Source organism: Benincasa hispida, chromosome 10, assembly GCF_027475165.1.
Source record: "Benincasa hispida cultivar pf3 chromosome 10, pf3_genome.v1.1, whole genome shotgun sequence".
NCBI classification, from domain to species: Eukaryota; Viridiplantae; Streptophyta; class Magnoliopsida; order Cucurbitales; family Cucurbitaceae; genus Benincasa; species Benincasa hispida.
In genome coordinates, this window is record NC_143487.1 from 13,310,930 (window position 1) to 13,336,655 (window position 25,726).

The 25,726-nt window shown below is 33.7% G+C and overlaps 1 protein-coding gene and 1 non-coding gene across 10 annotated transcripts; one reads left to right on the forward strand and one right to left on the reverse strand.

Annotated features, from left to right (window-relative positions):
* Window positions 1-2,173: 2,173 nt before the first annotated feature.
* Window positions 2,174-9,383, forward strand: LOC120088452 (NOT2 / NOT3 / NOT5 family). Of its 9 annotated transcripts, none has more exons than XM_039045763.2 (15): window positions 2,176-2,528; window positions 4,198-4,343; window positions 4,904-5,012; window positions 5,084-5,256; window positions 5,569-5,617; window positions 5,732-5,950; window positions 6,580-6,789; window positions 6,892-6,987; window positions 7,361-7,446; window positions 7,535-7,720; window positions 8,012-8,431; window positions 8,525-8,577; window positions 8,665-8,706; window positions 8,812-8,956; window positions 9,046-9,383. In XM_039045763.2, exons 2-15 carry the CDS (start codon window positions 4,326-4,328, stop codon window positions 9,103-9,105), a joined length of 1,866 nt encoding a protein of 621 aa, XP_038901691.1. In that variant the 5' UTR covers window positions 2,176-2,528; window positions 4,198-4,325; the 3' UTR covers window positions 9,106-9,383. The 9 variants fall into 9 exon arrangements, with proteins under 9 accessions (XP_038901690.1, XP_038901691.1, XP_090162048.1 ...); XM_090305924.1 differs by having other exon boundaries at window positions 2,193-2,528; window positions 4,904-4,973; XM_090305923.1 differs by lacking the exon at window positions 2,176-2,528 and adding an exon at window positions 3,638-3,945.
* Window positions 4,932-5,012, reverse strand: LOC120089579 (small nucleolar RNA snoR35). Its single transcript, XR_005485254.1, has one exon. It is a non-coding gene; the product is annotated as a small nucleolar RNA snoR35 (small nucleolar RNA).
* Window positions 9,384-25,726: the final 16,343 nt, after the last annotated feature.

Consider the following 25,726-nt stretch of genomic DNA (forward strand, 5'->3'; position numbering starts at 1 on the left):
GTATCACAATTACTAATGAAAAAAATTAGAAACTTACATTTCGTTCCGAGAAGATGTTGTCGTTAGGATCTTGCCAATCTGGTTGCTTTGTTGTTTGCGAATTCAAGATTCTTGGAAAGCCATTTCCTATTCTTTTTGCGAACCTCCCAAAAAATTTAGGAAGTATTTCATATGTCCAATAAGTTAAAACTATGGGGAAACCTTGCAGATAGGCAGCTAGTTTTTCTTTACTCTTAATAGATTTCTTAAGAAACTCGACAGTAAGACTATAAGACAGTCTTCCCCATTCCTAAACTTATCCTTATCATTCAGCATCTTAACATGCTTCCAATCCACACAGTTCTGATGTTGTTTTGGAATCAACAAGTTTTCTAGCAAATAAAGATTGGCAAGTTTTACTATTTTTCTTTCATCATTGTAGTGATTAGAAAAGTAGTTAAATGTACTATTCATATTTTCCCTAGTGATGCTAGTATCATTTCTAAAAAATGCTTGTCTAATTTCTGAATCATTTTATTTAGTTTTATCTAAAACATTTTCAACAGAGTATTCATCACAATTTAATTCAATAATAAAAAAAAATCCCTCAACTCAAACTTTACAATGTTATCTTCAACGTTAAAAAGAAGAACATTGTTATTAGTAGAGACACATTGTCTTCTAATCAAATGTGCTAGAAGTTGTAAAGATACTTTGGACATTTTAAAACCTAGTAGATGCCTAAATGGTCATTCCTTAAACAAAGATAGACATGTAGAATCTAAACTCTTAATATGGTCTATCACTTCCATCTTGACATAAACTGTGACTTTCAAAATGGAATTCCAACATTCTTTAGGAATTTTTTGTGCCTATTTAAAATATATATATGGTCGAAACCCTTAATATGATCTATCTCTTTTTTTCATTTTTTTTTTATAGTTCTTCAAGTTATGGTATTTTTTGCCCATTTTTTTTGTTGTTCGCTTTCCATAATTGTTTTTCAATTATCAATCTGTTAGAATAGTAATAACCACTTCAATCAACAAACTAAACACTTCAAGTCTATTAGTGTTGGTAAAGTCTATCCGTGATAAGGTTATCAATAAAGACTTCACCACTTAAGTTTATCAGGAAACTTATCACAGATAGGCCCTACTCAACATCATATTAGTCTAAAAGTAGGCTAGCAATAGTCTATCGACTAAACAACAAATAAACGGAAAGAAAACTACAATTTTTCTTCATTTTCATGAAAAATAAATCCAACATGCTCAAAGTCTATCAGTGATAGCAACTTATCAATAATAGACTCTAATCAACAACAACAACAACAATAAACAACAGTGAAATTGTACATTTACTTAGATGGCATGAAAATACGTTCAACATCCATTATATATACCAGTGATTGAACTTATCACTTGTAGACAGTAAACCAATGCATTTATTTACTCATGAAAAACAAAAAATAAATTCAATATTCTTCAAGTTTATTGGTGACAGAAATATATCACCGATAGACCCAAACAAAAACACATTTAAAGTTTAAAGCACACAAATAATAATCAATCAACTAAACAATAAGAAAGAAAAAAAAAATCATGGAACTATGTTTTTTCTTACCTTTGAAAAGAAAAACAGTCATGAACAATAATCAATCAACTAAAAACATTTGAACGGAAACGGAATACATTCACTGGAAGAAGATTGTCGGTGATCTACGGATATTTTATGGATGATTGATAGGTTTTTTTATTCACAGATTTTAGAGTTTTAAAGAAGATCATTGGGTTTTTCGAACAAAAAAAAGGAGGAAACTAAACGACAGATGGATAGAAACTTATTACTGGCGGATGTGAATCGGCATCGTTTTTGGAAATCCCAATCGGCGATGGAAGAGAAATCGTCGATCGTTTTGACGCGCTAGAAGAGAAATCGACGATGGGCTTATAGAGGAAGGATACAAAAGTATTATCGTGAAAGAAGGATTATGGATCGTGGGTCATGGGCTTTTATGGGCTTTTTAGTTTTTTTTATATGGTTGTACTCAAATTTGGCCATATTTATAATTTGTTTTGGTTAATTCTATATTTATAATTAATTTGGCCCAAAAATTTATGTTTACAAGCGACCTATCTTAATCAGGGAAAAATTCAACATAATTAAAGTAAAAGGGCCTTTATTGGTGATCACGTGTTTGTTATCCAAGTATTGGAACCAAAGTATTGGTGAACAGTGGTCGAGCAAAGCATGTGCCTCCCAAATTCTGGCCCAAGGGAATAACGAGAAAGCCCTTAGCCCATAGGTCCCCAAGATCCTCCGATCACAAAACGAAGGGAAAGGGCGAGGAGCCGAAGGCAAAGTCTGGGTATCGCTGCTGCCATCACCGTCGCATGCGACTTTCCCCATCCTTTAAATATTATACCAGTTCAATTTTTACACCTTTTCCTTCCCTTTCATTCTCTCTCTTCATTGCTCATCTCAATTAGGGCACACAACCACGATCTTTGTTTCTCAACCGGACATCTCTCCGATCTGCTATTTAGGTTCTTTTCTATCTCTCTCATTTATTTTCTGATCCAGATTTACTCATTTTGATTTTCCATTAATTAGATTCCCGATCTTCTTCTTCATCTATCAATGCCGTTCCAAGGGTTTCCGGATATACTTTCAAGTTCTTTTCATTTGTGGTTCTACTCTGAAAGGATTTTTTTTGTTAGTTCGAAGTAGTTGGAACTGCGTTTGGTTTAGAAGAATCAAATCCGAAACACTGAGATAATTCTCGGTTCATTTTTTTTTTTTAAATTTTTTTTAAATATTGTTTGGTTAGTTGAGGGAGAATCATTCCTGAACAAGTACTTTATACTTTTTAGTAGATGTAGTTAGCTATTTCTGTGTATAGACGGCAATATCGTGTTTGTCCATGGAAGATTCTCAAGAGTAGCTGTGTTGTTGGCGGATCGATATGGATACTGATAGGTTACCTTATGGCTAGAAGTTAGTCGCACGTTACTTTACATTTCTTATGGAGGTTTGGATCTTATCTTACTTTTATAATCTTTTTTAGAAGCTGCCTAGACTACAGTGACTTTGGGATTACCAAACGAAACTCAGTTCTAAAAGCGTGCTGGATGTACATGTTTGAAGTATCTCATCTCCCTTCCTTTTCCCATCTTGTTTTATTTGTTGTGGGAGACGGTAAGAAAACGTATTTTTGGGAAGATCTTTTGGTGGGGGATAGACTCCTTTCCTTTGCGTTTCCTTGGTTATATCACGTGTCATCTTTAAAAAATTGCTGGATGTCAGGTTTTCTAGTTTGGTCAAGAAACTTAGTTTCTTTCTCCTTTGGTTTTTCGTTGGTCTTTGTCCAATAGAGATACGAAGGAGGTGACTTCTCTTCTTTTCTTGATTGAGGGTTTCGACTCTAAGCTTGGGAGAAAGGATGTTCGTGTGTGGAGTCCTTCCCATAGAGGGCTTTTCTTATAAGTCTTTCTTTAGGTTTTTATTGGATCCCTCTATCGTTGTTGAGTCGGTCTTTGAAAATGGTGGATTAAGATTTCAAAGAAAGTCAAGTTCTTTTCTTGGCAAGTTTTACTTGGGCGTGTGAACACTACAGATAGGCTTTTGAGAAAGATGTCTTTGTTAATGAGCCCTTGGTGCTATATCCTTTGTTGGAAGGTGGGGAAAAACCCGGATCACCTTCTGTGGGAGTGTCAATATACAAGATCTGTGTGGAATGACTTCTTTTAGGAGTTTGATTTTGCGCTTGCTCGTCAGAGGGATGTTCGTTTGATGATCAGGGAGATCCTCCTCCATCCACCTCTCAAAGAGAAAGACCGTTTTCTTTGGTTTGTGGGGGTGTGCGTATTATTGTGAGACCTTTGGGGGGAGAAAAATATCAGAGTGTTATGTGGTGTGGAGAGAGACCTTAGTGAGGGAAGAATTTTTGTAATTATTCCCTAGGTAATATTTTACTTAATTGGAAATCCTTTCTCTAGAGGGTTTTTGTGGACTTGGTTTTTTTGTATGCCCTTGTATTCTTTCATTTTTTTCTCAATGAAAGCCGTTGTTTCTATAAAAAAAAAAATATGTTTGAAATATATGTTTGTGCTCCATGTTTTTCATATTATACAGACTCTACAGCCGCGTTAGGTTTAGTTCTGGTGTTCTTATCATACTTCTGGGCTTACTCTTATATTGTACTATTATTTTCAGGCTGTAATTTGGTTAGCAATAAAGCTTTTCAATTAGCTTCTCTATCTTTTGGCTCCTCAAGGACTGGAAAGGCTCTTTTCGACGAAGGAATGACACTTGCGTAGTTTATTTTACTCTCACCTCATGCCATGTCGGGTTTACTTAATGTACTGTCAGCTATCTACATTTTTGTCTAAGATTGCATTGGAATATGTGTATTGAGTTGATTTGCATATTATTTCTTGAAGTTTATAATTGATACTGTTATGTGTTACTTGATTCTCTGCGGTAGTCATGGACCTATTAATATAATTCAAGGAACTTGAAATTTTCAAAAATTAAGAAATCTTAAACTAGTTTATTTCATTTTTATTTGATTGTCTAATGTCTAGTCAAGATTTGAATTTTAATTGGCTCATTTTTTTTGTTGTTATATAAAAATGTAGTTCTTTCAATCGTAGAAATTCAATTCCAATCCTTGCCCTCATTCTCACTGAATTTCTAGTTGATAAAGGTTGATTTGATCTTATTTTCATAATAATCAACTACATAATCATGTGCCTTTGTTGTGTGCATTTCTGCAGAAGTTGGTGACTACACCTGAATTCATTTTGTGACAAATGCTTATCTTCTTCTCCCTTTTATGTTGATGTATTATAATTTTACAGCAAAGTTTTGTGATTCATGTGTAAAATTGTACATGAAAACATGATTTGTTTCTTTGCAGTCATCTCTTAATGGATCAACTTCAAATCTTCCAGATGGTACTGGGCGATCTTTTGCTACCTCATTTTCTGGTCAGTCTGGTGCAGCCTCCCCTGTTTTTCATCACTCCGGTGGGTGTATGTTCCTAGAGTTTCTGTAGTTTTCTTTCAAATTTATGGAACTTGGAAGTCTTAATTTCCAGGAGGAGGGTTGCATAACGTTCATGGAAGCTTCAGTATTCAGAACATGTCAGGTGCATTAACTTCAAGAAATTCAACGATAAATAATGTTCCATCTGGTGGGGTGCAGCAACCCACTGGAACACTTTCCAGTGGGCGTTTTGCATCAAACAACCTTCCTGTTGCTCTTTCTCAGGTATCTTTCATAGTCAGGGACTCATGCTATTTATCCATCATTGAATGCGATGTTTATTGACTCGGATGCTTGGTATCAGTATTCCCCATGGTAACGTAATTTAGATATGATCACTTCGTTTACAAATCAGATACCAGATCATAATGTTCATAATTGGCGCTCGTTATAGGATTTTTGATTATTGAAGTCAATAAAATAATGTCTTTTAAGAGATCTAGAAGCAATGAAGGTGGAACAGAAATCTTATCCTCTCACTAACCCTTGTAATTGTGTGCTTCCACTCTAGTTTAACATTTTTTTTCTCTTCTGTAGTTGTCTCACGGCAGCTCCCATGGGCATTCAGGAGTCACCAATAGAGGAGGTATTAGTGTTGTTGGAAACCCTGGATTTAGTAGTAGCTCAAATGCAGTTGGCGGTTCTATTCCTGGGATTCTGTCTACTTCTGCTGCTATTGGTAATCGAAATGCTGTTCCAGGATTGGGTGTATCCCCAATTTTGGGAAATGCAGGTCCTCGGATCACTAGTTCAATGGGAAATATGGTCAGTGGAGGCAACATAGGAAGGAGTATAACGACAGGTGGGGGATTGTCATTACCTGGTCTTGCTTCTCGTCTAAACCTTAGTGCAAATAGTGGATCTGGAAGCTTAACTATGCAAGGACAAAACCGTCTAATGAGTGGTGTGCTACCACAAGGTATGATCCCTTGAATTTGTGACGAATGTTTGCATTTTGTGTACACTGTCCATAATCTTATAGTCATATTTTTATTTTGTACTTGATTCTCTAACCACTACATGGGTATATCTAGATGCGTCTTACAATAATGGTGGTCTTCTTTGCAAATGTAGCTAGCTGCTATATTGAAATTTGACTATTTCTTTTTATTAATAATTTAATTCAAACTAGACATTAGCTAGTGGGACAATGTCATATCCTCCCTCTTATACACCTTTTGCTAAAAGATGAAAAGATCATATTAGATGTTAGCATTATTAAAATGAATCATTTTGTTCTGTTTGAAAGAATAGTGTACAGCCTTGGAAACTGTTTACTCATTTTATGTGATTGTTTAGTACTATTCTATTCTACACTGTTATTTATGTGTGATGCATTTGCTATTTATGATTTAATTTGTTATCTTGTGATGTGTGCACATTATGCTTCCATAGATATGCTTTTTTTACAAATTTTCCTACAACTATCTTATTTCTGAGGCTATATTGACCGGAAAATGGAAATGCATTTATTACTATGTTGTTACATCTATATTTTAGTTGAAAATGTTGTGTTATTTTGTCGTTGATGACATGTTCTTGCTTCAGGATCTCAACAGGTCATTTCTATGTTGAGTAATTCTTATCCTAGTGCTGGAGGTCCCCTTTCCCAGAACCACATGCAGAGTGTGAATAGTTTGAATTCTTTGGGGATGTTGAATGATGTGAACACCAATGACAATTCTCCTTTTGATATTAATGATTTTCCTCAGTTAACAAGTCGTCCAAGTTCGGCAGGAGGGCCTCAAGGACAATTAAGTTAGTAGCTAGATATTGTTGGACCCCTCCCCCCCTCCTCTTCTTTTCTTTTCTCCTCTGTGCCATTTTTGACCTATAGAGAGTGTCATGCAATTGTTTCAGGTTCGCTGAGAAAGCAGGGCCTGAGTCCTATTGTTCAACAAAACCAAGAGTTCAGCATTCAGAATGAAGACTTTCCAGCATTACCTAGATTTAAAGGTGCAAATCCCTTCTTTGCATGACCTAGTAGGTTTCATCCATGTAAATCATAAGCCAAAACTCTGTTTGCTGTACTCTACCCTCTTTTTTTTTTAAAGATTAAAATACAATAATGTTGGAGAACTATTATTTGGAAATATCCTAGTTGACCTTGAATAATTGCTGGATAGATGGAGTAGAATTTGAGATTTCGTTTTTTCCGGTAGGTCATTGCAATTATTGAGCTCAGGCGCATCTTCATAGAGAATTAGAATTGTTTCCGTTTTCTCTTTGGATTGTATATTTATAGCATAGCACAAGTTAACCTCTTGCTTACTTTGAATATAAAACAGGACACTTTCTATCATTGATTATAGTTCTAGATCTTGTGCAGGTGGCAATGCTGATTATGGTATGGACATTCATCAGAAAGATCAACATGAAAATTCTGTGCCTATGATGCAGTCTCAGCAGTTCTCTGTGGGAACACGTTTTACTCAATCTTTTGCTAACTATCATCATGTGGCGATCGGTTGCTTATCAACTTTTCCCTTGTTTTGATCTTCAGATTGGAAGGTCCGCTGGATTTAACCTAGGGGGCACCTATTCACATCGACCCCAGCAGCAGCAACAGCATTCTTCAGCCGTCAGTAACGGCACAGTCTCCTTTCCACCTGCAAATAATCAGGATCTCCTCCATTTACACGGATCAGATATATTCCCATCTTCACATGCTGCATCCTATCACCAGCAGGTGTGCGATTCTATTGCTCTAGTCTAAAGGAAATAGATTTTTTTACGCCTTGTATTTAAGGTTTTACTTTGCAGACATATGGAATCAAACTGTTGCTTTTTTTTCCAAATATTTTCATTGTTTTTTCTTAACCGAAATGTAGTTTCAAGTTTCAACCTTTCGACATCGATCATTCTCATGTATTACAAAATTTCGACCGGATTAAATGTTTTGTAGATCAGTAGCCTATATGTCTTAAATGTCTTCGTCATTGATAGTTTTCAATATCGATGTTTCTTTGTTCATGTTCAGTCTAGTGGTCCTCCTGGTATTGGTTTAAGACCACTAAGCTCTCCTAATTCAGCTTCTGGAATGGGTTATGACCAACTTCAGCAATATCAGCAGCATCACGGTCAATCTCAGTTTCGATTGCAACACATTTCTGGTGCTAGCCAGTCATTTAGAGATCAGGGCATGAAATCTCTGCAGGCGGCTCAATCTTCTCCTGATCCGTTTGGTTTACTTGGTTTGTTAAGTGTTATAAGGTTGAGCGATCCCGATCTTGCATCCCTTGCACTCGGAATTGATTTGACCACGTTAGGATTAAATTTGAATTCAGCAGATAACCTTCACAAAACTTTTGGCTCCCCATGGTCTGACGAACCTGCCAAGGGTGATCCAGATTTCAATGTACCGCAATGCTATCTTATTAAACCACCACCTTCACTACATGTGAGGCTCTTCACCTTTCATATCCCTCTCATAGTTCATGCGTGAAACTTCCTACAGTTTCAGTTCAACTTATTAATTTTTTGGTAACTGCAGCAAGGGTACTTCTCAAAATTTACTCTGGAGACACTGTTTTATATATTTTTCAGGTATGGTAAATTTAAATAATTTTACACTCCTCTTTCCGCAACTTCCGTTTCGTTATATATAATTCTGCTGTGTCTTGTTTTGTGCAGCATGCCAAAAGATGAAGCTCAGTTGTATGCTGCGAATGAACTGTAAGCTAGCTCCTCCTATTATTGACTTACTGTCGCCAAAGTCTTAAAATTGGGCAGAATTATCCCCAAGGACTGTTGCCAATATTTTTATTTTATTTTTGTTAGTTATAATAGAGGCTGGTTTTATCACAAAGAACATCGGTTCTGGTTCATTCGGGTCTCGAACATGGAACCACTTGTGAAGACTAGCACGTATGAAAGAGGATCATATCTCTGTTTCGATCCCCACACTTTTGAAACTGTCCGCAAGGTTTGTGAACTTGTCAATATTTCTCTTTGAAATTTCCCATACAATTGTTGTCCCATTCTTATTGCTAATGTTACGTCCATTGGCTTCAGGATAACTTCGTTCTCCACTACGAGATGGTAGAAAAGAGACCAGTTCTAGCGCAACATTGAGTTTCATTTTTTTACCCTCTCCTTTTATGAATGTATAAAGGTTGTGGAATTTTTATTCTTAGAATTAGTGTTTTGTTAATTTGGTAATTGCAATCAATCTTGTAAGCCCTTGTTATTGTAATGAGCCAATTTTTTCTTTTAAAGAAACAGAAACCGCAATGAGCCGTTTTCTTTTTCTCAAGAAACAAAAAATGTAATCTACTTGATGCTTTCGTCCTTTAGGGTTCGTTGATAACATTTCCCATTTCTTAATAGAAATATGTTTGATTACTATTTTATTTCTGTTCCTTCAAAAAGAAAACAAAAATGATAACTTGTTTGATTATAACTATTTATTGTTTCTTGTTTCAATAGTTTGAATATAATATAATATAAAAATAAATGAAATATAATTGTCTAAAGTTCACATTATTTATTGCAAAAAAAAAAAAAAAAAAAAAAAAGGTTTCAATGTAAATTTAAAAACAGTAATAAAATTGTTTTCTTTTAAATGTTATCCAAATCTGGTTGGCTTGTTCTTTGTCATTTGATTTATTTTGTACTGCTCTCGTAAATGTCTTGGTTTTAGTTTTAAAATATTAAAGTGAGAGTAAATCGGTGTTAGTTAAAAAAAAATATATAATTGATAATTAAATATAAAAAATTATATATATATTTATTTATTTATTTATTTATTGGAAATTTTTAATTTTTAAATTAAACTAATACATGAATTTTATATTGGATATTTTAAAATTAAAAAAAATCAAACTAATATATAAGTATAAAAATAAGAAATATTAATACATTAAAATAGAAATTGCCTTCCTTAGAATTGAACCCATATTGCAAACCTTAAAACATAGAAACCAACGTTGTGAAACAAACTTCTTTCGTAGTTTATATGAAGTATGAAACGGACCCTTATTTTACATGGTATAGATCATATGAGGTGGGAAGGTTATCAAACAACTCTTATTTTAATGAAATAGATTGTTTGTTAGGTTTGTTTATCTTTTCTTTTCTTCTTATTACTTTTTTAAAAAATTACTTTTATTCTTAATGGTATTTTAATTTATACTAAGGTCTTTCTAGTACTATTATAGTACAAAAAAATTCCATACTCATTATTTGTCACATGAGAATGTCTTTTAAAAAAATATTTTTAGTGAAAATAGAATATGATACTCTCGTAGTCCTAGAAATTTTTAAATTTTGGTATGCGATTTCAAGATTGTTGATTGACGAGTTCGTCCCATTTGATCTTTGTCATTTAATAATTTAGAAAAGTTCTCTCTCTAGATTTGATCGATCCCTTTTGAGGTGTGGAACTCGATACGTAAGAAATTTCAGGAGACCCAATTGAGACGACGTTGCTAATTCGGTTCGCCACAATCTCATCCTTTTTCTCTTTGCAAAAAGTCATACTTTAGTCTTTCTATTCATCTATTAGTTAATAAACAAAGATTGAATGTCAAACCATTGAATTTCTTATTTATTTTATTCTTAATTATACCAAAGAAAATAATATCTTATTCTTAATAGTTGATTAAGATGTTTATACTTCACTAAAGAGGTCAGTAGTCTAAACCTCTCATCATAGATTATATTCTTAAATTTTTCAATTTTGTATCTAATAGATCATATCTCGTTTAAGCTCGTACGTCAGGGCCTAAAACATTTAGGTACTAAAAAAATTATAAAGATATTAAATCTTCATGGTCTTATAGACAATTAGACCAACCCATAATGTTTTATTTGACATTTTTTTTTTCTTTTTCCAAATTCAAGTATCTACTAATTTTAGCTATTGTACAATAACATATTTTAGATATTTGATCACTCCGCCTAACAAATGAAATTATACTCTACAATTTATTTTTGAAAGATTTTTGTAATTATTATTATAGAAGGAATGGATTTTTCAATAGCTTTATTGATGAAGGAATGATTGAGAGTAGTTTTACAAATTGGATATCAAATCATAATGTTACTTTTAATTTGACTTACTATTGAATTTTCCAGGCATTAAATTTACCTTTAACTGTGGAAGACATCTTTCAAGAGATTCAAAAGCAATAAAGGTGGAATTATAATCTTTTCATTTACCAACCCTTGTAGTTGTGTTTGTTACCCACTCCATTTTTACTGTTTTCTAATTTTTTGTAGTCGTCTTTCAGAAGCTCTCATTACATTCAAGGGGGATATATGTTGGGTTTTGATCAAATATTAAAAGTGTAGTTTATCTCACATCAATTAAATTGAAGAATGGGATGGATTCCAAGCTTATAAAAGGAGTCTTTGTCTCTAATTTCAAGTCGTCTCACTTAGAAACACTTTAAGTTTAGTGTGCTAACTCTAATTAAATTTATTTTATATTCTCTAGTTTGAGAGTGGGAAAAACAGTCAAAAGTATTGAGAGTGTTATTGTAATTGGGATCAGGGGAGAAAATTGTTCTGTGTGATTGTAACAATTTTTCACATAGTGAAATTTTTTATGATAAATCATAGTCTTTCTCCGAGTTGGGAGTTTTCAACGTAAACTCACGTGTTTCTAATTTTATTGCGTTCTTTTAATTTTTTTGTTATTTTCTGCTTATTCCTGTGATAGAAGTGGGACGTTTTCCCTACAAGTGGTATCAAGAGTATCGGGTTTCATAGTTTTTGGAATTTCTAAGTATGCTTTATGGTTGTAGCATTGTCTGACCTTCTACGTTAGAAAAGAATTCTTGAAACAGACTGCGGTATTTGTGAATAGTGTAAGTTGTTCACTATTTGTTGATTGCTAAGAGTGAAGCAGATGCGTGTCAAGCTTTATGAGTCCTATAAAGTTTGGTGTGGAGAAATTTGATGGAAGGATCAACTTCGACTTGTGGCAAGTGCAAATCAAGAATGTATTGATACAAGTTGGGTTACACAAGTGTAAGTTAAGCGGTGATGGTATTCTAGTGCAATTTCGAAATGATTCTAGCAAAGGTTTCAAGAAGAGAATCTTCAAGTAGAAGATAGGTTGTTGGGAATGCAGGTAGTTTAGGCACATGAAAAACAGAGCAGGTTCGTCAAATGGCTTTGGATCGGATGCTAACGGTATCTTTCATGTCATGGGAGACAATGACTTTCTCTGAAGAGGACAAAAATCAACTCGTGATATGTCCACTTTACCATAATAAAGGATGTGATGTTGGCGGTTCCACAGTTTTGCGCACAAGCATTGACTTGGCAGTTATGCAAGGTGTGTGGTGGAAGTTACGTTGATGGCTGAAAGACTTTCAAGTGAGCCAAGTAGGTGGAAGTTGCATCATAAATATTAGTATGGTATCAACATGTGATAAAAAAAGGAAAATCTTGCAAAGTGGTATTCCAAGTGGTCTATCTTTTATGGTGGAGTAGGTTATAATTGAGATGAGAATTATGATTGTCAATAAAGACAATGGATGTAGTAGAAGCCGTAGAATTTGTTGGATTTTGGCAAAATATTAGAAGTGCAGTTTGCCTCACATCGATTAAATTGAAGAATGAAGATGACATCCAAGCTTATAAAAGGAGCTTATGCCTCTAGTTTCAAGTCGTCACAGTTAGAAATACTTTAAGTTTAGTGTGCTAACTCTAATTAAATTCCTTTTGTATTTTTTAGACTGGGAGAAAAGGTGGAGAGTGCTATTGTAATTGAGATCGGGGGAGAGAATTGTTCTATGTGATTGTAACAATTTTTCACACAGTAGATGTCTTTTTGGTAGGCCGTGGTTTTTCTCCGAGTTGGGAGTTTTCCACGTAAATTCTTGTGTTTCCAATTTTATTGTTTTTTTTTTTTAAAAAAAATTTCTCTGTTATTTTCTACTTATTCCTATGATAAGAGTGAGAGGTTTTTTCCGACAATATGAAATAGGAGATCCTAGATTTAATAGCAGCATAACAAATGTGGTTGTTGATTCTACTTCGGGTCTAGTTCATGGTATGTTAACACAAATGCTTGTCCAAGGTTGGGTGTATATCCAATTTTAGGAAGTTCAGGTCAATAAGATCACAAGTTCAACATAGGAAGGTAATTGGGATTGTCATTACTGGTCTTAGAAATACTATCTCCCCTTTTGTACTACCCACACATGCTCTAAAATGGAACTTATTAGATATTAGCTTAGAAATAAATCATTTTGTTTTGTTAGAAAGAGTGATGTGTGGCTTCTATTTACCCAATTTACTTTGTTTTTCTTGTACTATTATATTCCATGTTTTTATTTTTTATTTATTTTTAATATTTAACATTTTATTTAAGAGAAACTTGAGAATTTTATTGAAAAAAAATAGAGAGGAATGAAATACCTCTGCTCAAACAATGGTTATGATATGAACGGTAGAACTTCAATCATGACTTATGAACTGCGAATTTATGAAGGGGTTAGGTGGACACTTGCCCCTGAGTTGGTTTGGTTAAATAAATATATATACAGTTTTTTTTTTTGTTAATTATAATTTTTTTTTTCAATTTTAACTATAAATTTTGTTTTCCCAAAATTCTTTCATGCGAGTAGCTTTAGTGCAGCGGCAAATACGAGAAGTGTTAATTTACATTTAGATCATGGCTAATAATGATCATAAATTGTGAGAGTCAACTCTTTAAATGCCAATGTGTGAGATTATATTTTGAGGTCTATATAATCTCAGTAAAGGGTCATTTGGTTTTATTTTTATTATTTATTTTTAAATTCGGGATATTTGACATTTTGAGTCTAATTTTTAGATCATCTATACAAATTTTCCAAAAAAAAATCTTGCAAAATGTAGTAAAAAGAGCCTTTGAGCCATCTTTTAGTTATGCTTCCTTTGCAATTCTATGACGTTTAGGTTGCATGCTTTGAATCATTTAAGCTACTTGATTTATCGATCTTGATTGTAGAGTGATTTGAAGATCAAGATGGATGGGAGCTACAAGCTTTGTCCGATCCCTGATTTTGTTGATTGTCTAAGTATTCCATCATCTAACCATTTTTAGGGGTTGAGATCATTTTGATTTATGGTTTTTGAGTATTAGATCTAAGGGTCTTGTTCGTCAACAAGGTTATTAAATTCAATTTCTCAAGGATTTCTTGTCAGGTTACAAAAAGAAATAGATGTCCAACGGCAAAGTTTATGAGGGATGAATTTATCATGTATGATTAAGCTGTGCTCTTTTGCTTTAGTCCGACAATAATCTTATTCATGATGCATTGACCAAAAAATAGAAATGTATGTACATACATACATAAATACACACGTGTATATATATATATATGCTACTTTTTTGTCTTTTTGTCTTTTTTTTTTTTAAAAAAATAAACATGTGCTACCTTTTAGGTATAAAATTAGTAGACAAGTTTAAAATATTATTATTTGAAAGTTGTTATATTTTAAAATCATGAACATGATGATAAAATAGTAATTTAAAGAGAGTGTTTACCCTTTTTTTTTCCCTTTCTTTCTTTCAAGACACTTTTTAAACCTTTTAAAAGTAAATTAAATTAAGGAACTTGGAATTACACTTGTAGTTTATTGATTGTTCATGCACTACAATAAAATTGCTTTTCAGTGACACAACTAAAATATGTCGTTGAATACTTATTTATAGCAACACGTCAAAAAATATATTGTAGAAAATAAATATTAGTGATAAATACTAAACCAACGTCCCTAAAAGTTTCTGTGACATATTAACCTACGCCACAAAAAGCTAATAGTCTTTAGTGACAAATTTCCGTGCCACTAAAAGTAAATATTTTGTTTTAGAAAAATGAGAATGAAATGGGAAAAAAATAAAATGCTCTAATTTTTTCATTTTCCTCCTTTTGCGTTTTCCCCTTCCCTCCCTTTCCTTTAGATTACCCCTCCTTCAATTTTTCTTCTTCTCTATTTTCCCCTCTCATTCTTCTAGATTCCCTTGCTTCTTCTCATTTTCTCTTTCTCTCTCATTTTTCAATTTGTAATACTAATCCCTCATGCTTCTTCATTTGCATTTTTCTTCTTAAAAAGGAGTATGAATGATGTTCAAAGGTTTACAAGTAAGCTACTTATCCGATAGATTCACTATCATGTGTTACAATAAACCAAAGACAAGTATTCTATCTAGACTCCCCTTATACTTCGTATTACTTGTCACAAGATCTTGACCCACGTTAGGCCCCCCCTGAACACCAGGCTTCTTTCAAGTTCAATCTTGTAAGTTTAGGCTCCCCTTAAACTCAATGCTCCTTATCAAAAGTCACAAAGACAATATCAACAAGGATGAAGACGCTTCTCTCTTTCACAACCAAAACATGACTTGGTGCCACACATCAAAAGAATAGTCTCTCCATTAGAAAAACCTATGATAACAACTTTAAACAATTCCTTTTATACCACAACCCAAAAAGAGAATAAACGGAAAAGGAAACTAGCGCCATAACAAAAAAGGTATAAGCATAAAATCATTCCAAAAGATCACTAAGACACCGAAAACTGAAGTCATAAAGAAGAAGAACGACATTCTAATAAAAGAAAATTTACAAGCCAGCCAACTGCAATAACAAGCTCCCCCTTAGGCAGAAACATTTTCTTTTATTGGCAAAAAAAAAAAAAAAAAAAAAAAAAAAAAAAAAAAAAAAAAAAAAAAAAAAAAAACTGCAGAAGCAGCAACCAACCACCTACAAACCAAAAGAAACTAGCAACAACCCAAACCCATTAAACATAAAAAACAACCAAACACAAACCCAGGACACCATACACCACTGACAAAGAACCACAAGGGAGACACCATACAAGCCAAAACCAACTCCCCCTTGGTTAACAGAAAAAGAAAATTATGAAGTAGGCCCTCGAGAAGTAGAGGCACCATCAGCTGTGGGTAAAGACAAGCTCAAAAAATGCACCAAAGAGTCCACTGTGGCACGAAGATTAGTAAGAGAACGAATAATTCCACTCAAGGTTCTCGATTAAGAAGAAATAACTTGAAGAATGCAATTTCCAAGATCACACAGAATCAGAAAACCACCCTGGGAACATGAAGATCAGTAGGTAATGACATGTCATCAGCCTTGGGAGGTTGAATGTTGTGAATAATGTCAGACACATGTGACCCTTGATAGAGCTTGTAACTGAGATTTATACAATGAGCTTCAGGACTAGGAGCTTCATTAATGGACAGAATAGAGGAACACTGAGACAACATGATAGCACATAAGAGACAAGGAAAGCAGATAGGGAGCTTAATAGCATAGGAATCAACGTGGCGCAACAACTGGTTGTGAACAAACACTTCAAAATTAAACTGTGAGCTAGTCTCAATTTGATACAACAAGCTAGCAAGGGAAGGGGACATTCCAAAGCTATGAGTAGAAGAGCACCAATTGGCAATACCGTTCTTATAGAGAATAACATACTTCACACTCAAGGTAGCAATGGGTAGTTGACCAACTTGCGGCCAAGTAGAGCAAGTTCCTCCAGTCAATTCAGACACCAGATCCTCGATAGATGGGAGAGGTTTACCAAGAGTAGCACCACCTTCGCGATTAAGAAAAGCATCGATAATGGCAGGAGAAACAGTAAAGAAAACACCTCATACATATACCTTCATGTACTCATCACTGCTTTGATTATCAAACGAAGATGGAAGATTAACAAAAAAACTCACGAATAAGACGAGGATAGAAAGGACCAAGTTGAATGACAATCTTCAGCAAGCCAACTTGATCATTGAGCTCCATTATAGCTAGACAAGATCGAGTTTTATCAGAGACATTCTGTTCATAAGCAATTCTTTGTCGAACAACATATTTCCAATTGCACACATTTTCCTCACAATGAAAGGATACCCCATCGATGGGAACAGAAGGAATATTCTGAGGGATCTTACGGCGACCAATACTGTTAACCCTCGTTGAAGCCACTGTAATATCTTCTTCATCAAAGATTAAAAGGGAAGATACAACTGAGTCAGAAGAACCAGAATCTTCAGGGAAATGCGACTATCTAGAGGGAGTCCGAGTAGAAGGACCAGGGTGTTGAGATTGGTGTCCTAAATCTCTTTGTTATTCTCGTAGTTTGTAAATATTGTATAAACAAATTGTTATTAATAAAATAATTGTTATTTTATGAACATACACTTAATCCAATAAACTAAGATCCTAGGTTATTTTATGTAATTTGAACATGTATGTAGAGACATACGGGTGGATCATGTTTAAATGATAACTTAAACAATCTATAGTAGATGGATAAGGTTGGGTACCTTATCCTGGTGACACTAGCGATACAACCTACTTTGTAGATGTTATAAGTGAAGTGCTACAAGTGATCTGATCTTGATCATTCATGTGGAGACATATGAGCAGATGTATCCTATACAAATAGTTTGTATAGAACCGGACCACAAAATGACTAGTCTCATTATATAACGCCGTTAATAATAGAGACTTACATTTCATGAGGATGACCATAGATGACATGACCTCAATTTTGAGTGAGTTGTGAACTCCTACCTATAAAGGCGGTCCTTTGATTTGTATGGGTGAGAGTGGCCAGAATGCCAACTCAATATGCCTACCATTTTGGGGATTCGTCTGATTGGGGAGCTGGGAACACATCCACACAAGACAGAATGCACTCCTTCCTTAATATCGGGGTAAGTAGATAAATTACTCCTTTAAGGGCTAATTTCGGGGCTTGAACATTGTGCTACACTCTCTCTTGGCCCGAGAGGGACTTGGTCATAGTTGGACTATGACTTATTGTTTATTAGAGGGATCAATGATACTTAAAAAGTTAGATGTAACTAAAAGGGCAAAACAGTAATTTTGGCCCAATTGTACTTATGAGCAAGGGTCATCGCACTGTTGACTGGTTATATCTAATGGACATAGAAATATATCTATAGTGCAAAGAGCGCAACTGTCTGTCTTTAGTGGAGTGATCGTATGTTGGGTAACTTAATTAAAGAGTTTAATTAATTATCCAAGTACCATTGGAGCTTTAATCTATAGATCCATAAGGTCCTCTGTAGCTCAACAGGGATTATTGAGAATTAATTTTAGATTAATTTGAATTGTTCAAATTAATTATATGTGATATAGTTAATTAAATTAATTATATGTGATATAGTTAATTAAATTAATTATATGTGATATAGTTAATTAAATTAATTATATGTGATATAGTTAATATAACGTATTTGATACATTATAATATAAAGTTTATTTGAGAGGAATTAAATATTTGAATATAATTAAAATATTAATTATATGGATGAGATTTATATAATTGAATTTAGTATAAATGTGATTTATATTAAAAATCATAAGTAATTGAGAGAATTAAAGCTATAACTTATATTATGTTTGATACGATATAAAAACTATAGGTTATATTTTATATTTGATATAACATATCACACACATATATAATAAGTTAGTTATTATATATATATATTAATTAATTAAATTTATTTTATTTTATTTTTAATTTAATTAAAGGGAGGGAGTTACAACTCCCTTTCTTTAATTCTCTCAAATCAATCGTGCAGAAGGGGGAAGTTGTGATTGATGTTTTCATTTTTTTTTCTTCTTCCTCTATTTTTACCGAGAGTTTCCTATGGCTTTTCTCTAAGAAAGATACAGAGAAGAAAAAGTTATCTTCTCCCTCTCATCCTCTCCCCCATTCCAAAAAGTGCATAGCCCACCACTCCCGCCAAATTCTTAATCCCAAGAGAATACAGAAGGTTCTCAAGTGGTGGTGCCTTGATTTAGGATCTTAATTTTTGAGTTCCAGATCTAGATTAAGGGAATTCGTGAAAACCATTTGGCTTCAAAGGTAATCCTCATTCTTCCCTAACTATTATGTTTTAAGCATGCTGTAATTTATCTTATAATGCATAATTTTGTTATGTTCTGTAAAATTTCATGATTATGTGAAAAATAAAATTTGGACCGATTCCCACGTTTCCACACAAGGATATTCATCAGTTTCCTTCATAGGGTGCTAATACACAGAACCTATCTTTCTCCTTTTACGCTTGTCTAATTGAGCAAGCACAACATTATCATCAGATGAGTATGAGTCAATCTTGTTAATGTCATTTAAGATCAAGCCAGTATCAACATTGGGATTCACATGGGCAGCAACTTCAGCGGTAGAAGGATTCACAACTAGGCCATTTATAGAAGGATTATGAGTATCTGTAATCGGGGCACTCATATTGTTCACAACAGAATCAACATCATTCACACAACCACTAGAGTCTTGAATGATCGGGGGTAATAAAACAGTAGAATCCTCAACAACATTCATATTGTGAGGATATATTTATGCGACCATAATAGGCACACAAGGATCTAAAGGGCCAGACAAACCACAATAAAAAACAACGGAAGGTGAAAACCCAGAAAAATCAGCGGTAATATTTTGCTCAGGAGATACATGTTGGGTTGTATGTCCTAAAACTCGTAGTTTATAAAATTAAACATATTCTATATGCAATAAAGATATTATTGAGGTTTATTCGATAAGTTATTGAATATATAAATGGCACTTGTAAAGCCTAAATCCAATAAACTAACGAACTCCTGACTATAGTATGAATACTTAGACCTTATGTGGAGACATAAGAGAGGATCAGGTTTTAGTTTATAGCCAAAACGATATAAGGATAGGGTAGGGTTGGGTGCCTTATCTTTGGGATACTATAGATGCGACCCGCTTTGTATTTGATACAAATGATATCCTAAAATTGTTCATGTGGAGATATGCGAGTGAGAGGCATTCTATGCAAAAGATGTTTTCATAAGACTAGACCACGAAATAGTAACTTTTTCTTTATAACTACTGTTTACTGTTAAAACTGACTAATTCAATCTAATGGCCTAAGGTAACTTGATCTCAATCTTGAGCTGATTATGAAATCTTGTTTATTTGGGATTATCTTTTAATCTGCATGGATGAGAGTGGCTCAACAGCATCACTCAATAAGCCTCCCATTTTGAGGGTAAGACCGGGTAGATAGTTGGGGACATAGTCTTGCAAGATGGAATTCGCTCATACCCGCTTCAGGGTTAGTAGATAGGTTGTTCCCTTAATTATTGACTTCTAGGTTTGAACAAAGAGTCTCACCCTCTCTATGACTGAGAAGGACTCAGTATATTGGTAGAACCATAAACCAATTGTTCATTAGTGGCTCAAGACTTAAGGAGCAAGATGTATTATAGGGGTAAAATGATAATTTTGACCCAACTGTTAATACGAACAACCTGTAAAAGATTGACTTACAGATCATGGTTAAATCAAGTGGATAGAAATATATTTATAGCGAGGAGAATGCAGCTATTGGGCTTTAGTGGAGTGACTTGGTAGTTAATGAATGTTGATTAATTTGATTTAAAGAGTTTAGCCAATATCTTGGATTGTTAGAGCTCACGATATGTAGGTCCATTAGGTCTCCCTACTAGCTCACAAACGGACTAAACCTTATAATAGCGTGATGAGAAAATTTGAAACGTTCAAATTCGAATTAAGGGAATCCTTAATTTTATACGATATAATTATATGTTTAATTATCGAATTAAACGAAATCGGAGAATTAGAAAAATATTTAAATATGATTTAAATATTAATTACATAAATAGAGATTCATGTTTGAAGAATTGGTGTTTAATTAATTTAGAATTAATTTCTTTTACCATTAACTATTGGAATTAATTTTATTTAAAATTAATTATATATAAAACTAACTATTGAATTATGTTAGAATAAAGTTTCATTTTTAATTTTGAAAATTGTGATTTCAAATTAGATTGATTTCAGTGTAAAATCAATTTAAAATGGAAAAACATGTTTTATTGGGTTTTTCCCACACTGAACACCTATATTCGACCCAAAATATTCTAGTTGTGGTGTCAAATCTTGGTGCAAAAGAGTTGCATGTTGATTTTGATTAAAAATGTAATTCATTTTGCTGAGAAATAAAGGCTGCATGCTGAAATTTGAAGATGAAGAATGGTTCTTCTTCATACTTGAAAAAACCAGAAAAATTCTCTAATACCTTTGATTCACCCTCATATTGGAATCTACCTTCAAATCTAAGGTCCTAAAGAATAGTAGGGAAGATCAAGTGGTAGTTTTCAAGCATTGGAATGAAGAATTCAATCGAAATTACAGCTGGAGGAGGATTCTTCAAAAGTATAATACTAAAACCTTATTTTTGAAATGTGTTCATGCATGCTTGTTTACTCAAATTGATGTAGATACAGTGCTTATTGATTATGACTGCTTCTACTCATTGCATGCTAACTCTAACAATAGATGCATAGAAGTTTGGGAGACATCATGCTCAACAAAATTCACGAAAGACACAGTCATATATAGAGGATTATCAATATGAACAGATGCAAGCGAATCCAAACCACCAACATATGGCACAATAGCAAGTGGCCCAATGTCAACATTTTCATTGGAATCAGCCACATGCACATGATTCTCAATATGATCAAGAGCATCAGAAACATTACCTTGATCAACATGTAGATCAGTTGGAGTAGAGGAATGTGAAGAAGTTGCACGCGCTCGTTTGGGGAAGGAAGAAGAAGGATCTCTCATGCGAACCCCATAAGCATTAACCCTAAATAACGAAGCATCCGAAAAACCACCATGAGATCATTTTGTCGACTTGTGAGGGTTCAATAGGGGAGCTCGAGCATTATGAGCACTGCTTTTTATGTTGACCATGATGGAGCAAGAAAGCACAAATGAGAAATGATAAAGCAAAGGCAATCAGAATTCAACCCAAGTATACCAGAAGAACAGACGAGAGGAACAATATGAGGAAGATGAGAAACCTCCATCCAATTTAAATGAGAAAAATCGAGCTATTTAAAAATCGTGATAAAGAGGACATCCATCATGGGCTGAGAAGTCAAACTGACGACCCACGTTCTCCAATATTTCATAACTGACGTTAAGTGCTACATATTCAATTTACACAAACCAAGAGTAGCCCTCAAGGATTCAAAAGTAACGGTATTAAGGGCTTTTCTAAAAATGTCAACAATCTTGTTATTCGTTCAAACATGTTAAAGAGAGATAACTTTATTTTCAACCAGTTCCCAGATAAAATGATGTATGATGTTGATATGCTTGGTGCGACTATGTTGAACCAGATTTTTTCATATGTTGATGGTACTCATATTATAACAGTATAATGTCATGACATCTTGAAAAATGTTGTACTCAACAAACATCTGTTTCATCCACAGTAATTGAGCACAACTATTCCCTACAACAATATATTTAGCCTCGGCAGTAGATAAGGGTACAAAGTTCTGCTTCTTACTAAACCATGATATAAGATTATTTCCCAAAAAGAAACAGTCCTCTGACGTGCTTTTTTTGTCTTCTGTGCACCCCACCCAGTTAGCATCACAATAGCCTACTAGAATAAGATTTGTATTGAAGGTATATAGAAGACCATAACCATCTGTCCCATGCATATATTTAAGAATTTTTTTTCACATTGGTTATATGGCTAGTTCTAGAGTTGGATTGATATTGTGCACAAACCCCCACAACAAAAGCTATATCAGGCTGACTCGCGGTAAGATATAATAAGCTTCCAATTATACTCCTATAGAGATTCTCATTGACATGATCAACATCGAAATCTTGTGTAAATTTGGCATGAGTAGCAGCTAGGGTATGTTTGGCTTGAGCTTTATCCAAACCGAATTTTTTTACCATATTTTTAGCATACTTCTCTTGAGATAGGTAAATACCTTCTTCCATTTGCTTAATTTGTAACCCAAGGAAGTATGTAAGCTCTCCCACCATACTCATCTCAAATTCACCTTTCATTTGATCAACAAAGTTGTCTACCATGCTCTGGGGCATTCCACCAAAAATGATGTTGTCAACATAAATCTAGGCAATAATGAATTTTTTAGCAACCTTTTTGATAAATAAAGTCTTATGTATTCCCTCTTGAGTATAACCATTATGAAGGAATCAAATTCCCCTAGAAGTAGGTGAACGCCTTGCATTTAGACATTCGATTTTTATGTAAACAAAAACAGTAAAATAAAACATGCATTTGTAGGATAAACATTCAAACAAAACAGTGAACATGCCAGAAAAGAGGAAGAAGAGAAGAAATCAAAACTCACCTTTGTTGATTCTTCTAGCTTTCCTCTTCCACCATTATCAATGATCTCGAACTTCTCCAAGAAAAAGGATAGCACCAACAACGTTACCTTGTTATTCTCTAGGATTTCAAAAAAAATTGGAAGAGTGGTCTCTAAGAACTTTTGAGGAGGAAAATGGTAGAGAATTTCTAGAGAGAAGTTAGAGAAAAGGTAGAGGCTTGTCTAAAAAAAAACTTCTTGCCCTAAATGGGCTGTAAGGATATATTTATATGGAGAAGGGTTAACTCTTTCTCCAAAATTTCTCTTTATACCCTTAGTGCTAATTAATTAAATAACTCTTATTTAATTAATTGGCATATTAATTAAATAACCATATATTAGATCCTATTTAATATACATTTATTTAATTATAATAAATATCATATATTTATACTAAACTCCAATCTCCATTATTTCTTAATCAATTAATTAACCATTAATTAATCAATTAAATAACTATATTAAATCATATTTAATATGAAGTTAATTAACATATAAATATCACATATATTTATATGTGTACATCTTTTTATGAATCTAATTCATATAAATTTAATATTTGAATCTTATTCAAATATATCTCTCTTAAATAATTTGGATTATAAATCATATCTATAATTAACCATTATATATTAATGTCATCAATATAAAATTTCCTCATTTGATTTGAGCAATTTAAATCATTCCTCATTACTACCTCATTACTATCCTTTAGTTAGCTAACAAGGGACCTTATGAGCCTACAGATTAGAAGCTTCATTGATATGAGATTAATTGATTAAACTTCTTTAATCCAATTAATCAATATTCATTAACTATCTATCACTCCATTAGAGATCGATAATTGCACTCTTCGCAGTATACCTTTCACTCCACTAAAGATCGATAGCCGCACTCTTCAGACTGTAGATATATTTCTGTATCCATGGATATAACCAATCAACAAAGCGATGACCCTTTACAAATGCTCATAACTATAGCTGGATCAAAATACCGTTTTACCCGTACAGTTACATCTAACTCCTTACGTACCTCTGATTCCTCTAATGAACAAACAGTTTACAGTCCAATTATAAACTAACACCTCTCGGGCCAGTGAGAGTTCAATGTCTCATTGTTCAAGACCCAAAACCAACTATTAAGGGAACAATTTATCTACTTTTCCAAAAAATAGGAAGGAATGAATTTCATCTTGTGTAACTGTGTTTCCAGTTCCTTAATCAAACAAATCCCCAAAATGGAAGGCTTATTGAGTCGACTATCATGGCCACTTTCACCCATATAAATCAAAGGACCGCCTTCATAAACAGGAGTTCACAACTCACTCAGGATTAAGGTCAAGTCTTCTATGGTCATCCTAGTTAAATATTAGTTTCTTCGAGTAACGGTGTTATAAAGAGAAACTAATTATTTCGTGGTCCGGTCTATGTATAAACTCCTTTATATAAGATACCTCCGCTAACATGTCTTTACATGAACAATATGGTTCATATTGTTTGTAATACTTACATCCGCAATGTTACCAAGATAAGACACCCAACCGTCATCCATTTACCGTTGACCTTTTAGATTTTACTTGAACATGAACCACATGTATGTCAACCACATATTGTTCAAGTGATATAACTTTGGATCTTAGTTTATTGAATTGAATTAATGTTGTCTAAATGTAAAATAAAATACTTCTAATTTTATTAGATAAATAATTTATGTTAACAAAACTACAAACCACGAGATACACTAGATTTAGGACATCAATTCTAACATAATCTTAGTTAGAAAATCTGCTAATCTATCATACCAGGCCCGTGGAGCTTGTTTAAGACCATAGAAAGCCTTCTGAAGTCGGTACATATGTTGTGGATAAGATGGATCAATAAATCCTTTGGGTTGTTCCACAAAAACTTCTTCATTCAGATGCCCATTCAGAAATGTACTTTTAACATCCATTTTGAACAATTTGAATCTTAGAAGACCTGAAATTCCTAGTAGCAAATGAATAGTTCAAGACGTGCCACAAGAGCGAATGTCTCATCAAAATCTACTCCTTTGATTTGGGTGTAACCTTGGGCGACCAACCTCGATTTATTTCTAGTAACAACTCCATGTTTGTTAGATTTATTCTTGAACACCCCCTTTGTGTCAAAGACGTTAACATTCTTAGGACAAGGAACAAGAGTCCATACCTGATTTTTGGAAAACTATTTGAGTTTTTCTTACATGGCACTGATCCAGAACTCATCTTTTAGGGCTTCATTCACATTTTTAGGTTCCATTAGAGATGTAAAGCATACGTTACCAATCATCTTCAAGTAGTCAACACTGTCTTTCTTATGAGTTGTAATTCCAAAGTTCAGATTTCCGATGATACTGCTAGGAGGATGAGCCTTCTATATTCTAATAAATGGGCTTGGTTTACAATATTCAGCTCCACACTTGCTGGACTCACCATCTTTTGAGATACTAGGTACATA

Bases quoted from the DNA above. Each gene is read 5' to 3' on its own strand.
- LOC120088452 (XM_039045762.2), top strand. The intron at 5,951-6,579 runs GTATGATCCCTT...TTCTTGCTTCAG, and splicing joins GAGTGGTGTGCTACCACAAG to GATCTCAACAGGTCATTTCT. The intron at 7,721-8,011 runs GTGTGCGATTCT...GTTCATGTTCAG, and splicing joins CTGCATCCTATCACCAGCAG to TCTAGTGGTCCTCCTGGTAT.